The sequence below is a fragment of the Peromyscus leucopus genome, chromosome 22 (genome assembly GCF_004664715.2).
Source record: "Peromyscus leucopus breed LL Stock chromosome 22, UCI_PerLeu_2.1, whole genome shotgun sequence".
Taxonomy (NCBI): Eukaryota; Metazoa; Chordata; class Mammalia; order Rodentia; family Cricetidae; genus Peromyscus; species Peromyscus leucopus.
Genome location: NC_051081.1, coordinates 35,845,900 through 35,862,102, shown reverse-complemented (window position 1 = coordinate 35,862,102; position 16,203 = coordinate 35,845,900). Strand labels below are relative to the sequence as shown.

At 50.6% G+C, this 16,203-nt stretch overlaps 1 protein-coding gene across 1 annotated transcript; it reads left to right on the top strand.

Annotated features, from left to right (window-relative positions):
* The first annotated feature begins 2,387 nt into the window (after nucleotides 1-2,387).
* On the top strand, nucleotides 2,388-14,688 carry Cgref1 (cell growth regulator with EF-hand domain 1). Its single transcript, XM_028874602.2, has 6 exons — nucleotides 2,388-2,539; nucleotides 11,808-11,910; nucleotides 13,244-13,309; nucleotides 13,403-13,473; nucleotides 13,569-13,690; nucleotides 13,847-14,688. The coding sequence occupies exons 2-6, from the start codon at nucleotides 11,825-11,827 to the stop codon at nucleotides 14,336-14,338; spliced, it is 837 nt and encodes a 278-aa protein (XP_028730435.1). The 5' UTR covers nucleotides 2,388-2,539; nucleotides 11,808-11,824; the 3' UTR covers nucleotides 14,339-14,688.
* Nucleotides 14,689-16,203: the final 1,515 nt, after the last annotated feature.

The window sequence follows — 16,203 nt, the reverse complement described above, 5'->3', positions numbered from 1 at the left end:
CAACTCTCTAGCCCTATGTTGGACAATTTATAAGCAATAAAAATTTGTTGCTCACAGTTTTGGAGTGTGAGAAGTCTGAGATCAAGTGCTAACAGCACTTAGTGTCTGGTCATGACCTGTTCTTCATTTTTTGTTTTTTGTTTTTCCGAGACAGGGTTTCTCTGTGTAGCTTTGCACCTTTTCTGGATCTTGCTCTGTAGCCCAGGCTGGCCTCAAACTCGCAGATATCCACTTGCCTCTCTTTTCTGGATCTTGCTCTGTAGCCCAGGCTGGCCTCAAACTCGCAGATATCCACTTGCCTCTGCCTGCCGAGTGCTGGGATTAAAGGTGTGTGCCACCACCGCCCGGCGACCTGCTCTTCATAAATGATGCCATTCAAGCGTCCTGACATGGTGGAAAGAACAGGCGGGAAAGACAGCAAAAGGCACAAATGATCCTCAGCTTCTCCCATAAGGGCATTAATCCACGTGCAGGGGCAGAACCCTTGACTTAATCCTGTCCCCAAAGTCCCTACCACTTAGCACCACAACAAGGGTAAGTCTCAAGACATTAATTTTGGGAGACACTTCAGGCCATGGCAGTGTTATTCCTGTGAGTGTTCAAATTTTTCTCTCTAGCCATGGACACCAGTCATATGGGATTATGTACTCCAGTATGACTTCATCTAAACTAATCACATCTGCCATTACCCTATTTCCAAATGTGATGGAATTCAGAAGTTCTGGGGGTTACAGCTTCAATAGGTAAACATTTGGAAAACACAACTCAACCCCTGACTGTTATGGAATAATCATTTTGTACACTGTGAAGATGTGTCTTTGCCAAGGCACCTTTTGATTGGTTTAATAAAAGAGCTGATTGGCTGGTAGCTAGGCAGGAGGTATAGGTGGGACAGCCAGACATGGAGGACCCCAGGAAGAAGAAGGGTTGAGTCTGGAAAGTCATGAGGAGACTTGGAGAGAAGCAAGATGAACTTGCCATACTGAAAAAACATACCTCCATGTGGCAGAGCACAAATTAGAAATATGGGTTAATTTAAAATGTAAGAGCTAGTTAGTAACAAGCCCGAGCTACTGGCCGGGCATTTATAATCAATAATAAGTTTCAGTGCAGTTATTGGGGAGTGGTTGCTGGGACACAGAGACACTCCTCCTACACCTGACAGGTAATGATGGAAGTTACATGAACAGATGAACACATAAGCAAATGGAGAGAGGAAGGAGGGACTTCCAAGGAACACCAGTGCGCGCAGAGAACTGAGACCAACCGACCAGACAGGAAGGAGCAGCATGGCAGAAACCAATAGACACAGAGCCAAGCTAACCTTGCCCAACAGCGCCCCCCACAGGAAGGATAGTCTGGGTGGCTTATGGCTGTGATGGATGCTGACCAAAGGCTCTGATGGAACTGAAGGAGGCTGAAGATGCTGATGCATGAGATCATTTAAAAAAAAAAAAAAACTAAGTCCATGGGCCAGTGCGCCCAGAGCTTAGGTAGAAGCACTCACCGCTGGGATAAAAGTAGGTGACACTCCATTTTGATCTTAAGCTGTGGCCATAGAGCTGCCATATCTTTGTTGGCAAACTGCCATTCCTGTGGCATTGGTTTCTCCTGACACACGGCCCCGTCTGCCTCTCCTCTCCTCCACGATGCGCATGTTCACAGTGACACACTGACCCCTCCCCTGGAATCTCAGCCTTAACAACTCGAGGAGAGCTTGTTCGGATGTCTTGATACATTTAACCTGTTAACACCCATACTGTCCCGCTCCTAGACGATTGGCCGAGGACTGGCCACACTGCTCTTTCCAGGGAAGGCCGCCATCACACATACTAAGAGTAAGTCATAGTCTACTCAGTCACCAACGAGTTTCTCAGATAAAGCCAGTGGCACCCACCCATAATCCTAGTTAAAGGCGTTTTAAATGGACACAGCCTCCTATCTGTCCAGTTGTGTCTATTTCCCTCTCACAACATCCTCTGCCTCACCATTGTATCTGTGCCTGTCTTACACACATGCACATTAGTCTCACGACTCTGTGACTCTCACACACAAACCAGCCTCACCTCTCTGACTCCGTCTCTTGAAAACATGTCTCATATATATCCTATGCCTCACCAGCCGCCCACACAAAACATCCTCACAAATCTTTTCTAGTCTGTCATGCACACATACTCCGCCTCGCCGGTCTGTCACACTCAAACAAAAAAACGCAAACCAATCTGCCTCCATCTGGATCCCAGTGACAGGCACCGAGGACCCCATCCATCGTCCCCCGCAAGACCCGCAGGGAACAAGGCCAGGTGGAGGCGCTGCAAGACAGGTCTGGGCAGGGCGGGGCGGTGACCCTCCCGTGGCTGTCGCTCGCTCCGGACTCTGCCCGGGCCTGGGCGGTGGCTGCAGCCGGGAGGGCGACGTGGAAAGGCCACGTGGAGCCGCCCGGGGGAGGGCCGGCTGCGGGCAGCCAGGCAAGGGCGCCACAGTGCCTATAGCGCGCACGAAGCCGGAGCCCCAGTCGCGCGCAGCGCCACCGCAGCAGGTGGGTCGGACTCGGGCAGGGGCAGGGGGGCCCAGCGGGCGGCCGGGGTACCGGGCTCCTTGGGGGTGAGGGCGGAGACCTTCTGCCTGCGGTCAGGATGCCGAGAGCGCCGTCCTCCGCATCCCTTGCGGCTTGGACTGGGCGGGGGAGGTAGCCCCGGCCTCTAAGTACCATTGGGGAAGAGGTCATCCCCGAGAGCAGGTAGAGGAAGGGTGCAAAGCGCCCCCCAAAGCCCTCTGGGTTTAATGGCAGGTCCAACCGCCCCGGCGGTAGGGTTTCATCCTCATTCAGTAGATGGAGATGATTGAAAGGACGCTGGCCGTCGTCATCCAACTGTAGGTGGCTGGTCTCCGTGTAGTTCAGGTGTGAGCCCCTTGGGCTGCATAGCCGCAGTCATTCGGGGCTCCCCATCCTTAGACCCAGACACGAAGGGGCTAAATCAAGGAAGATGACTAGATTCACATAACTTGCTCAGAAACGACATGGATGCCCTTCATGGTGCCAGCTCCTGTCCTGGAAAGGTTCAAGAGAGGCATTATGGCTATTTGACAAGGATATTGTAAAAGAAATGCATCCATGAGATGGGAAGCCGTACGAGCTAAGGCTCCAAAGACCCCCCTGCCACATGGAGGAGTATCTGCTGACCCTAGCTTAAACCTATACTACCTCATTGTACCCCCCCTGAAGTCCCTATGAAACTTTCTCATCTTAATCATGAAGACCCCAGAGCTAAGAGAGGTTAAGACGCCCCTGGACCACGCAACAGTGCAGAGGCAGGATCTGACCAAAGGTCCAACCTCAAGGCCAAAGTCTCCTCCTGTGAGCTGGGGCAAAGGCTTAAAGAAATTGGAGGCAGAAGGTTGTGTGTGTGGGTGTGTGTGTGACTTGAATAGCTTCACTGAATTATATCACAACTTAACTAGCAGTTACAGTGGCTCTCGGGTGTTTATTAGGGTAGTTACGTTTATACATGCTATAATTATAGGAAATGGCCAGGATCATTATTTTTTTATTTTACAAGCAATTGTTCAATGACCACTCTATTTCTGTTACTTACAAGAGCTCTTACAAGGGCTTAAAACTGTGGGAGTATGAGCAAGCCATACCACATCACCCTCATTACACCTCACATGAAATGTGGTCCTGATTCTCTTGAACCGTGGCTGAAAACATCAAGAGAACAGTAGACTCAAAGCCTGCATGCAGCGCTCTTAACTCTTGGGGTAGACTGCAACAAAGTGGGAAGTTATCAGGAGGGTCCAGGTTGAAGGTGGAACAGGTTTGGACGACGAGAACACTAAAACGTGAAAATAAGAAAATCTAGTACGCCGTTGTTTGAAGCACCGATTGCTCTAATAGAGCACTGGAGGGGGAGGGGATGTGATACCTGAACAGCCAAGCGAGGACTCTGGACTGTGAGCAAAACAAGGAGCCATGGAAGGTCTTGGGGTTGGAATTGCCAGGTGTGGTGGCGCACACCAGTTATCCCAGCGCTTGGATCAGAAGTTCAGGGTTATCCTCAGCTACATGCTGAGTGGCAGACCAGCCTGGGATACATGAGACCATGAGGGGTTATTTTAATTAATTGATTATTTGAAATAGGGTCTCTCTGTAGCCCTAGATGTCCTGGAACTCACTCTGTAGACCAGGCTGCCCTGGAACTCACAGAGATCCGCCTGCCTCTGCCTCTAAAGCAGTGTGATTAAGGGTGTGTGTCAACACCCCTGGCCTGTATTGTTTTTATCTTATGTGTATGGATGTTTGGCCTGCATGTATGTTTGTGTATCACTGTGTGCAGTGCCCTCAGGGGAGACAGGCGGACGGAAGAGGGCTCAGGCCCTCTGGAACTGGTTACAGATAGTTACTAGATAACATATGGGTGCTGGGAACTGAACCAGCGCTCTTAACACCTAAGCCATCTTTCCACCCCACCCCCCCTTTTTTTTTAAGTTTTGAATGGACCAGCAAAATGGATTGAAATGCTTGCTAGCAAGCCTGAGGACCTGAGTTCAAACCCCCTACTCCACAAGGTGGCAGGAGAGAGCCAATTCCCCAGCGCTGTCCTCTGACCGCCACAGGCGCACCCTGGCACACACAGGCCTACACACTCATTCAGAGTAATAAAATAAACAATAAAAAATGTTTTTGGAGCAATGGCGTTCTAGTAAAGGGAGACTTATCTGATGTGGGTGTAAAGACGGTACCACAGGCTGGGACAACAGTAACAGCGTGTGAGAAGGAGTTCACTGTCCACTTACCATTCTTGGCAATCCCATGAAAGTGGCTCTTGGTTCCGTCCTCTACACACACTAAGTAGTTCCATATGTAAGGGACTCACAGGACAGAGGAGAGGACAGGGACGCTGATGGACATGGGGAGGGCTCAGAATCAGCACGTGATTTACAGAGCCTGGTGCAAAAGTGGTTGAGACTTTCCGGACAGCTCCAGCAGACAGCTGTGTGGCCAAGTAGGTCCCACACCTAAGAAGCCAGCTCTTACAGGGCTGGGGTTTGGATTATCATGATTACTTAACAAGCCACTCCAAAACTGAAATGGTTTGGATTTGAAGATAGAGGAGAGCCCCCGAGTCCTTCAGAATCCCTCCAGGTCTTCAGAAGGGGCTCCATCCGTGGCAGGTGCTTGCAGATGGTCTCAAGCTTCCCAGCAGTAGGCATGCTGCTTGGACAGTTGGGGTCGAAAGCAGCTCCAGCACTTGCCTTGCTCCTAGGCAGACTCGATTATCACAACGATGCTTCAGTACCAGCTAGGCTATGGGAATCCTCTGCAGGTTAAAAAGCAGTCTACAGCAGCCAGATACGGGGGCACGCTCGCTCCTGTAATCAGCACTTGGCAGGAGGCTACATGGGGAGACTCTGTATCATAAAAACAACTAGAGCTAGGTGTGGTGGTACATGACTATAATCTTGGGAAACTGAGACAGGATTTCAATGAATTTAAGGCAAGTCTGAGCTATATGAGTTCAAAGCCCACCTGGATTGCATGTCGAGACCTTGTTTCATCAAAGCAACCGACCAAAACAACTTAGTAGCTTCAGATGATAACTTTACTCGGCATGCCATCTAGGCGAGGCAGTGGAGACCAGCTTTCTTCTGTTCATGCTGTTGGCTAGGCCAGCTGAAAGGCTCGCAATTGGATATGGAAGGTTCATTCTCTGACTTGTCTAGCCGAGAGGTAGCTGGGCCCCAAGAACTCTATTCCTATGTAGTCTTTTGGGGATTTGCGGGGGAGACAAATCCCCCTGACAGTTTTTTCAGTTTTCTTAGTCACTTGGAGCCAATCACTAAGTCCAAACGTATAAAAGAGGTGAATTAGACTCCAGGTTTAGGGGTAAGGAAAGTAAAAACAAATTTAATACATGGACCAGTAAGATGGATAGTAAGGGTGTTCTTAACTATCCCCAGGACCTACACCATGGAAAAAGAGAAACGACTCCTGAAAGTTGTTCTCTGACCTCTGACCTCCACATGTACACTGGCACACATGTCCACAGACAGACAGACAGACAGACAGACAGACAGACACACACACACACACACACACACAAGGAAAAAAATAAGAAAGGTAATTTTTAAATTAAAAAGAAAAAAAACGTAGGCATGTTTTTGGGGTCCCTGCAGTCAGCCTAATGAATGAATGGATTAGTGGGTGGAGGGGGGGTTCCTGCTGGGCCCAAACTGCCACCACTAGGGTTTGTCTTTGGAGTTCAAACATCTTCTTCTAAAAAGCAACCTTAGTGGACGACAACAGATTCAGCCCAGCTCTGAGGGACTGAAATGACGTGAGTCTCTCCCGCAGCCCGGATGCTGGCAGGGAACGGATGGGGAGGAGAAAGTAATTTGAAGGACTCGGGTGGGAAGCCAGGGGGGAACATGTGTGGGAAGGACTTCAGAGCAGCCAGGACAACTTGTGGAAGGAAGAGACCTCCTCTCACTTAGCCTCCATTGCAGATGGAGACCGGAGAGAGGGAGAGCACACAGCCTGCACAAGGCAGAGCCTTCGGTTAGGACCCTTATGCTCCATGTTTGAACACTGGGTTAGACCTCCTTCTCCTAGCAATTCCGTATTTCTGTGTCCCTCCCTCCCTCGCTGTCAGGATCTCATTACATTGCCTAGGCTGTCCTCGAACTCATGACTGTTGTAACTCAGCCTCCCAGGCAGCTGTGACTGTAGGTATGTGTGGCACTCACTTCTGCTCATCTGTTCATTGTTTAAACATGTGTGTCTTTTCCTGATTATGTATTTGCAAGCCTTAAGGAGGAAAAGAAATAGTTTGGTCTTATACCTCCAACTTACTGATAAGAGAGTACCTCGTCTATAAGAAGGAACTTGAGAAACAGTAAAGAAACTGGCTGGGGAAATGACTCAATAGTTAAGAGCACCTGTTGTGGCCCTTGCAGAGGACCCAGGTTCGGTTCTCAGCATCTACATGATTGACAACCTTCTGTTGTCCAGTTCTAAGGGATCTGATGCCCTCTTCTGATCTCTTTGGGCACCAGGCACTCACATGGTACACATGCATACATGCACACAAAACACTCATATTCATACATACATACATACACACATACATACATCTAATACATATTTTAAAACTAAATACTCTGACAGTGCACTTCAGCCTGAAGACTTGGACTTGACCTCCCAGCACTGAAAAACGAAGAAATGCACAGCCAGACACCATGACACACATCTGTAATCCCATACTTGGGAGGCAGAGGCCGGGGAATGAAGGGCGGGCGACATGGGCTACTTAGGGAAAACCGTGTGTTTGTGTTCTACACATTGCCCAGTTGCCTTCCTCGGATACTGGCCCGCCTGGTGTGACTGTGTGGCTTGGCTTCCCATGTGGGTTATCTTTCCACTGCCGTAACGAACATCTGAGACAGTCAACTTACAAAGCAAAAAGGTTTACTTTTATCTTAGTTTTGGAGGCTTGGCTCAGGGTCAGTTGGCCTGGTTGCTCCTGTACCTGTGGTAAGGCAGCACATTGCGGCTGAGGTTGGGGACAGAGCTGGTCACCTCATGGCTAGGACAGGAAAGGGGAGGCAGACAAGGCTGGGGTCCTCTAATCCCCTTCTATGGCACCCCCGGAGAGATCTCCCATTAGATGACTTTTTCCCCTTTCCTCCCCCCTCTCTCTGTCTCTCTCTCCCTTCCCCTCCCCTGTGATGTATGCCTGTGTAGCTGTTCATGTGGATATGTGCACTCACACAGGTGAGTGTGGGTGTACACACACGTTTGCGTATGTGGGTGTGGAGGCCAGAGGCGGACCCTGGGTGTATTCCTCAATCACCCTCTCTTAATTTTTGAGAGGGAGTCTTGCTTAACCTTGGCCTCACTCATCGGCTGAACTGGCTGGCCAGTGAGCTCCAGAGACCCACCTGTCTCTACCCCCCACTCCAGCCCCTCCCCCATGCTCTCCTTTACAAGTCGGCTGGAGAGGGGGTCTCCAGCCTTCATGCTGGCCTCGCAAGCACTTTGTGGACAGAGCCGTCTTCCTGGCCCAGGATCAATCTCTTAAAGGTTCTCCGCCCTTCCCGTGTGCCAAGCTGGGAACCACACCTTCATCTCTCATACAGGGGCCGTTAGAGGATAATGCAGAGCCAAGTCCCCTACCGAACCATGGTGTCCTCTTTCTTATCCAGGCCAGGGGCCACACATCTTGGCACTCTCCTGCTGACGTCTCTGGCAGCTGGCTCTCTCAACCACTATGCACCCCTTCTTTTCACATTGGAGACTAGACCCCCCCCGGGGGGGGGGCCATCTTTATCCCAGAGACTTTGCACACAAAGAGCTTTTAAGATTACCGTCTAGTCTAGTTCCCCCGAGTCACCAATCGCTACCTGCCACACAGGTCTCTGGGCCAGGGCCAAAGGAAACAAGGCACCAACCTGCAGAGCTTGGATTTCCACTTAGCACCTTAGGATTTCTGTTGACCTTTCTGCCTTCCACATCCGTGTGAGGCCTCCAGGCGGCCTCCAAACTAACTGCTGTCACTCAGTTCTTTGAACTTCCATGACTGCAGAAATCTAGACTTTTGAAATTCTCCAATCTGCCTTTTTTTTTTTTTTAATCTTAAATTTGATGTTTAGGGAGCTGGAAAGATGGCTCAGCAGTTAAGAACTCTGCTCTTCCAGAGGACCCAGGTTCAATTCGTAGCACCCACGTGGTGGTTCACAACCATCCATAACTTGGGTCACAGGGGATCTGATGCCATCTTCTGGCTTCTGCAGGCATGAGGCACACATGTGGTACACAGACATACATGCAGACAAGACATCTACATGCATAAAATACATAAATTCTAAATTTTAATTAAAAATCGGCAAGTTTAGACCTTTATCTTTTATTGTTATTGCTTTTGTTGGTGGTGATGATTTTTATAGGACAGGGTCTCACTTTGTTAGCCCTGGCTGGCCTGGAACTATCAGAAGCCCTAAAGCTGGAGTTCCAGCCGGTTGTGAGCTGCTTGACATGGATGTTGGGAACCGAACTCAGGTCCTCTGGAAGAGCTGCTCTTCGCCACTGGGCCGTCTTTCCATCCCCTTTTGTTCACCTGTACTGAGTATAGCTATTTGGAATCCCAGCTTGATGTATGGGGTCTCCCCTGAGTCTGTTCATATTAGGCCAGCCCAAGCTTTATCTCTGGTCTCCTCTGCTGCACACAGCTCTCAGACGGACGGGCAGCTCTAGTTCTCATGTGTTGGGTTTGACAGACACTCCTGATGAGGTGGATGTCAAACTCACCCCCCCCCCCATTGCTGGTTTCACAGTGCTTTGGTATACTGAGAATTTCTTGCCACTCGATGCTCCCGGGGGAACACTTTCTACTTGTACCCAGCCTTGTCGCTACTGTCCTTGGGACATCTGCTAACACACTCTCAGGTGTAGAAGTCTAGCTCACACTGTCACAGAGCTGTGTCCCTTTGAGGGTTTAATATTAATAGAGAGAGCTCAGTTCTAGGTGCCTACCTTAAATGACCACGAGACCCTGTCATCTCTCCTTGGTACAACTAGAACCCAAGGCTCGACAGTCACAGCTAATGTTACAAATACCTTTCAGGCAGTGGTGGCTTCGACATCCCTTTGGCCACTGGGGCTTATAGAGATCAGCAAGCTCCATGTACTCCCTGGAGCGGTCAGCAGCCATCATATGTGTAGACATATGAATACGGCATTGAGGGTGGGAGGGCGTGGGGTGGAGAGATTGGTCAAACACAGATGTGAGCACCCGAGTTCAATCTTCAGCACCCACGTAAATAGCCAGGCTCAGGGATGGGAGGGGTTCACTCGGTAAAGTGCCTGCTGAGGACCTGCGTTCAGACTCCCTAGAATTCCTGTGAAAACAGTAGTGTGTGCCTGTAACCCCAGTGCTGTCTGTGTGTGTGTGTGTGTGTGTGTGTGTGTGTGTGTGTGTGTGTGTGTGTATGGGGGGGGTTAGAAACAGGCGGATCCTTGAGCTTCTTGGGCAGCCAGTTTAGCTGAAGTGATCAGCTTGAAGTTCAGTGAGAGACTCTGTCTCAAAAGAGGAAAGTGGTTTGGCAGCTAAAAGATATTTACTGTGCAAGCCTGGGAACCCGACTTGAATTCCTGGAATCTGTGAAAATTCGGACTCCATAAAGTTGTCCTCTGACTCCCACACGTACACCTCGGCACACAAGCCCACCTCCACATCACTCCCAACAATAGTGTATTTTTAAATTAATTCATGTTTCTTGTGATCAAGGATAGTGATCAAAGAAAGATATTTGACATTAACTTCTGACTCCCATGTGCATGTGCAAAACTGTATTAACAGGGCCATACATCACATGTGCGCGCGCGCGCGCGCGCGCGCACACACACACACACACACACACACACACACACACACACACACACGTGCATGCACATAAAGGCAAAATGAGCACGGGGCCTGTGCTATGACGGCTCCATCTTTTCTGGGCTTCCACTCTTTGTCTTTTTACTCAAGGCAGCTCAAACTGGTAAATGTTATGCTTGTCTCTCTGTAAGCCAGGTGCTTGCCAGCTCCACCTCTCAGCTCTTAAGGACCTAATGCCCATCCTGGACATGGTTCTAGACCTTGTTAGGATCACGGACCTCTTAGAGAACCTGCTGAAAGCTACGGAATGTTCTTTAGAAAAATCTAGTGATTGTCTGAGTTTTAGGTTCTGTGGACGAGAGGTCCTGACCATCAAACATATGATTATTTTTCTGCACAGAGATGGTTTTTCTGGGGGGATGTCTCAGCTTGGATGGGCGTCTGCCTCCTTGGAAACTCACATTATATGTACACATCCCTAGGATGAACCACAAAGCTTTATGTTCTGTGTTTCCAATAGACTCATTTTATATTTGACCATTTCCATATAATCAAGTCTGTGTAATGTAGAGACAGCCAGGCTGACTTTGAACTCACAATCCTCCTGTCTCAGACTCCTGAGCACTTGTGTTTTTTGAGACAGGGTTTCTTTGTGTAGCCTTGGTTGTCCTAGAACTAGTTCTGTAGACCAAGCTGGCCTCAAACTCACAGAGATCCTCCTGCCTCCGTCTCCCAAGTGCTAGGATTATGAGCATTCACCACCACACCAAGCCTCAGTAGGTTTTTCATAAGTACAGACTATCAGTCCATCTCCCTCTTTGTCTCTCTGTATAGTTTTGGTCTTTGGTGATCCCAGCTTTCCTAGTCTATCCTTTTCCCATCTGTAAATGAAGTGGCCCACTCCAGAGCAGACACAGTTAAGCAGCACTGTAAGCAGGGCCAATGGGACACAGGGAGGAGCCCTCACACCCAGAGCTACCTCCCACAGCACATCTCTGCTTTTTTTTTTTTTTTTTTTTTTTTTTTTTTTTTTTTTTGAGACAGAGTTTCTCTGTGTAGCTTTGCTCCTTTCCTGGAACTCACTTTGTAGACCAGGCTGGCCTCGAACTCACAGAGATCTGCCTGCCTCTGCCTCCCGAGTGCTGGGATTAAAGGCGTGCGCCACCACCGCCCGGCTCACATCTCTGCTTTTATGCACTTAAATACTGGAGTAGGATTTATATATTTTCCTATAATCGGGACTTAGGTTGAGCAAAGTTCCATGGGAGGTTGCTGGTGTGCATGCATAGTCCTCTTTGAGCAGACGTCCTTTTTCCTACACCACATGTTCCCACATGCAAGGAAAGAAGTCATTTCTTTCTGAGCCATCTGACCCCCAACACTGCAGCAGACACCCCTCTCCTGACTCTCTGATTCTGTTCCTAGCTCCAGTCTCCAGAAGGATGTTCCAGTGTCTGGTGCAAGTGTTGATGCTGCCACTATTGCTGCTACCTTTGGGTCACGCTGCTCCCAAGGATGGAGCTGCAAGGTGAGAGGATTAGGAGGATAAGTCCCTGGGCTGGGGCAGGGAGAATCTCTGGAAAGATGTCAGGACCCCTCTGAGGCGCGGGGAGCCTCCTTCATTGCTGAGTTGAGCACCCCAACCTCCCGCCTCGTGATAATCAGAATGTCACAAGTAGGGACGTAGTGCGTGCTTGGAGACCCCTTTGCAGCCAAGAGTTCAGCCGCAGTCCTGTGTAAAGCAGCAGCAGGAGGCTAGAAGCTGGGACGGGGCTGTGATCTGTGAATCAAGACCTGACACTGGGAATACCAAGGAAATGGGGATCATTAGCTAACGTTTCTGACTTGCTAGAACTGCTTTCTTCAGTTTGTGCAGGAGGATCATGGGTATGAGGGGCCAGCGATGCTGAACAGCCTTGGAGGGCTGGTGACAGTGATCTAAGTGGCTGCAGCAACTCCTGTCAGGTCTGCTATTCCAGGCTGCTGTGGGCAAACAGTAGCCGCATGCAGGAGTCAGAATACATTCTGAGACCCTGGGCAGACTTAAAGTCCAGGCTGACATCTATGCCCTCTGCCTCAAAAGGGAGAGGTAGTGATGTGTCCTGGGGCAGACTGGGTCTGTAGAAACCTGGGCATCCCTGCTAGCCTTAGCTTGCAGTCTGCTCCTTGGATCCTGCTCCTTGGATCCTGGCATTGAAGAAGCAAGACAACAATAAGCCACTGTGTCTTTGTTTGTTTGTTTGTTTGTTTGTTTGTTTGTTTGTTTGTTTTTCGAGACAGGGTTTCTCTGTGTAGCTTTGCGCCTTTCCTGGATCTCGCTCTGTAGACCAGGCTGACCTCGAACTCACAGAGATCTGCCTGGCTCTGCCTCCCGAGTGCTGGCATTAAAGGCGTGTACCATCACCGCCCGGCTTCACTAGACCATCTTATTGGGCCTCCACTGTGTGTCTAGTATGGTGGCCTCAGTCTCACCAGGAATTTTCTCCTTTCTTTTCAATTTTGTATTTATTTACATGTACGTGTCCGTGTGTGCATGAATGCTTGCAGAATCTAGAAGAAAGGGTTAGGTCCCCTGAAGTTGAAGTTACAGGTAGCTATGAGCCACCCAATATGGGTACTGGGTGAACTCAGGGCCTCTGGGAGAGCAGCAAATACTGGTACCCATGGAGCCATCTCGCCATTGGGTTTTCTAAAGTTAACTAAGGCACCTGAGCTGCACGAACAGTCTTAGGAGGTAAGGTTCTTTTTCCAGTGACATCTGAAGAGCTTTTCCCCCACAGCCTTTTCTAGGCATTTGGGCCCTTTGGGTCTGCGGAAATCTAAGCTAGGCCTTGGGCTGAGACTTCTCTTCCCTGTTCTAGGCTGGACCCTGAGGAGCCACAGCAGATCACACCCAACCCGTTCCAGCCAGGCCCCGAGCAGCTCCAGTAAGTAAGCTGAGGGCTTTCAGTAGGTACTAACTGGTCAAGTCTTGGGTCACAGACGGGACTCTCCTGACGGATCTGCCGCTTTCTCAACAGACGTCTGCAGAATTACCTCAAGGGGCTGAAGAAGATGGAAGAGGATCCAGAGCACATGGACCGGGAGCAAGGTGAGGCGCTGGGAGGCTGGTGGGGACAGAGCCGGGGCTGAGTGCCCGCTGCCCTGTGGGTTCCCGCCTTCTCTAACCCAGCTTTTCTCCCCCAGTCCTGCTCTACCTCTTTGCTCTCCATGACTATGACCAGAATGGACAGCTGGATGGCCTGGAGCTGTTGTCCATGTTGACGGCGGCTCTGGCTCCCGGAGCTGCTCACTTTCCCATCAACCCGGTAGGCACTGCCGGACGCCGTTAGACTAGCACCTCGGCGCTCTGGTCCTTTGGTAGACTCCCTGAAAAAGGAAGCTCAGACCCCATGCGGCAGGGACGAGGCTGTCGGGGGAGGGGACAGGGTTCCTGGCAATACCTACGGTAACTGTTCCCACAGGTGATCCTGACGGTAGACCAGGTGCTTGAGACCCAGGACCTGGATGGAGATGGACTCATTTCTCCCGCAGAGCTCGTCAACTTCCCAGGAGAGGCCCCCAAGCACCCGGGGTCCCTCCCCGCTGCGCTCAGGGAGCCACAACCTGCTGGAAGGCAGCTGCATTTAGCTAGCAATCCATTGCAGCCAGACACCCAGGGATCCCTGGAGACTGGAGAAGAGACTAGGGACCAGGCGGAGGCCAAAAGGGAGCCTTTGGAGGCTGGACATCAGACAGGGTCTCAAGTAGATACCCTCAGTCCTGCAGGGGAGGCTGGGAGACAGGCAGAGGCTGAAGGAGATGTCCCCGGTCCCAGAGAGGATGCTGAGGGCCAGGTGGAGAGCAGGGTCAGTGAAGGGGAAGCCAAAGAGCCGCAAGTGGAGACGCTAGATACCATAAACACTCCAAACGAGGTTGAGGCTCACAGTATTCAAATGGAGAACGATGAGATATAGGCCCGACGGCACGGGCTCGCATCCCTTCAAATCTCAGTGCGGAGCAGAAACATGAAGGGCTCAGAGCCACCTCTGACAGGGGTGTGGTGGCACAAGCCAGTAATCCTAGAACTTGGAAGACTATAGCAGAAGGAATGAGAGCTCCAGGCTAGCCCAGGCTATATAGCTAGTTTGAGGCCAGGCTGGGCTACTTAGTAAGACCCTGTCTTGATGAGGGAGGGAACAAAAAGCACTCCTATTTCCTTTCTGGCCTCACGAGGAAGCAGGACTTCCTGTGCCGCTCAGGGAGACCCCAAGCTGAGAGGCAGCTTTCAGGCCCCCAACAACCAATAAAGAACAGAATGAATTCATCTCCATAGCTCCTTCCCCTCAGAACACAGGGGTCTGGGGACTGGACAAGCTTCTTGGCGGGATGGAGAGTCAGCTTTTCCCAGGGTTTCTGGCCAGGGGTGCTGAGATCACTAGCCACAGCCAGCTGCAGACAAGCCCAGGAAGAAAGCTCCGTCTATCCCGGGAGCACGGACTCGCGCCTGAAGTCTCCTCTTGACTTGATAGTCAGACGTCTGTGACCTGTGTTGTGGCTCATGGCAGACAGATGGTTCCCCACCCCTAGATGGCGTTAATAACCACCCTCCCCTTCTCTTCCTCTTCCCCCTTCTCTTCCTCTCCTTCTCTTCCTCTTCCTCTCCTCTTCCTCCCCTTCTCTTCCTCTTCCCCCTTCTCTTCCTCTCCTTCTCTTCCTCTTCCTCTCCTCTTCCTCCCCTTCTCTTTCTCTTCCTCCCCTCTCTTCCTCTTCCCTTCTCTTCCTCCCCTCTTCCTCTTCCTCTCCTTCTTTTCCTCTTCCTCCTCTTCTCTTCCTCTTCCTCCTCCTCCTCTTCTTCCAGGCCCTCAAGCTAGGTGACGGCCGCAGTGGTCAGGGAGCCTACTTCCTGGGTCCATGGGGCTTCTCTGCCCCAAACTACCTTTTCCTATGGGCTTCCCAGGAACCTACAAGTCCTCAGAATTTACCTTGAGTCAGGTTGGCACTTCAACCACAAATGTAGCCTGACGCAGAAGGCTGCTGTCCCTTGGGGAGCTTAGATGCAGGTGACATGTCAGGATCGAATTCTAATACGAGAGAGTCCGGACAGTTGGACAAAAACATAGGCTTCCTTGTCAGACAGACGTGAATTCAAGTGAGTCATTTAATTAGGTGTGTGCCACCTTCGTGGGCATTGCTTAGCCATCGTCTTCAGCTTCCCATCTGCCAAATGGAGTTGATTTTTGCCTGGTCATAGAATGATCGTCAGGACGAAAATCAGATAAAATGCTATATTAAAATGTCACCCTGGTGCCTGGTGTGTGCAAAGTTCTCAGAAGGAGGAGGAGGAGGAGTAAGGAAGCCCGTGGGAAAAGGCAGTTTTGGACGGAGAAGCCCCCCCCCCCCCCCCGGACCCAGAGAGCAGGCTCCCTGACCACTGCGCTGTCACCTAGCTTGAGGGCCTGAAGAACTTTCTTTTCTGCTGCTTTGTTCTAGAGAGGGATGGGCTGTCCTCCCTGGACTGGATGGCTCAAGGTCCCTCTCTTCCCTGACACTCCTCGGGGGACAGCTGATGGGGGTGTGCCCACTGCCTTAGCCCATGTAGCCTCCCTCCGGGTCTATGTGGGCGGGGCTCATCTGAAGAATGAAGGAAAAAAAAGATGGAGGATTGTGGTGTCAAAGCCTCAGGAATTTCAACCAGAGTAGTCTGAGTATCAAGAAGGACAAACGGGCTAGGCCTAGGATTCCAGCACAGACAGGCTGAGACAGAAGGACTTCAAGTTCATGACCAACCCTGGGTTGCATGGCCAGACCCTATCTCATATGGAAAAAACCCAAAACAAAG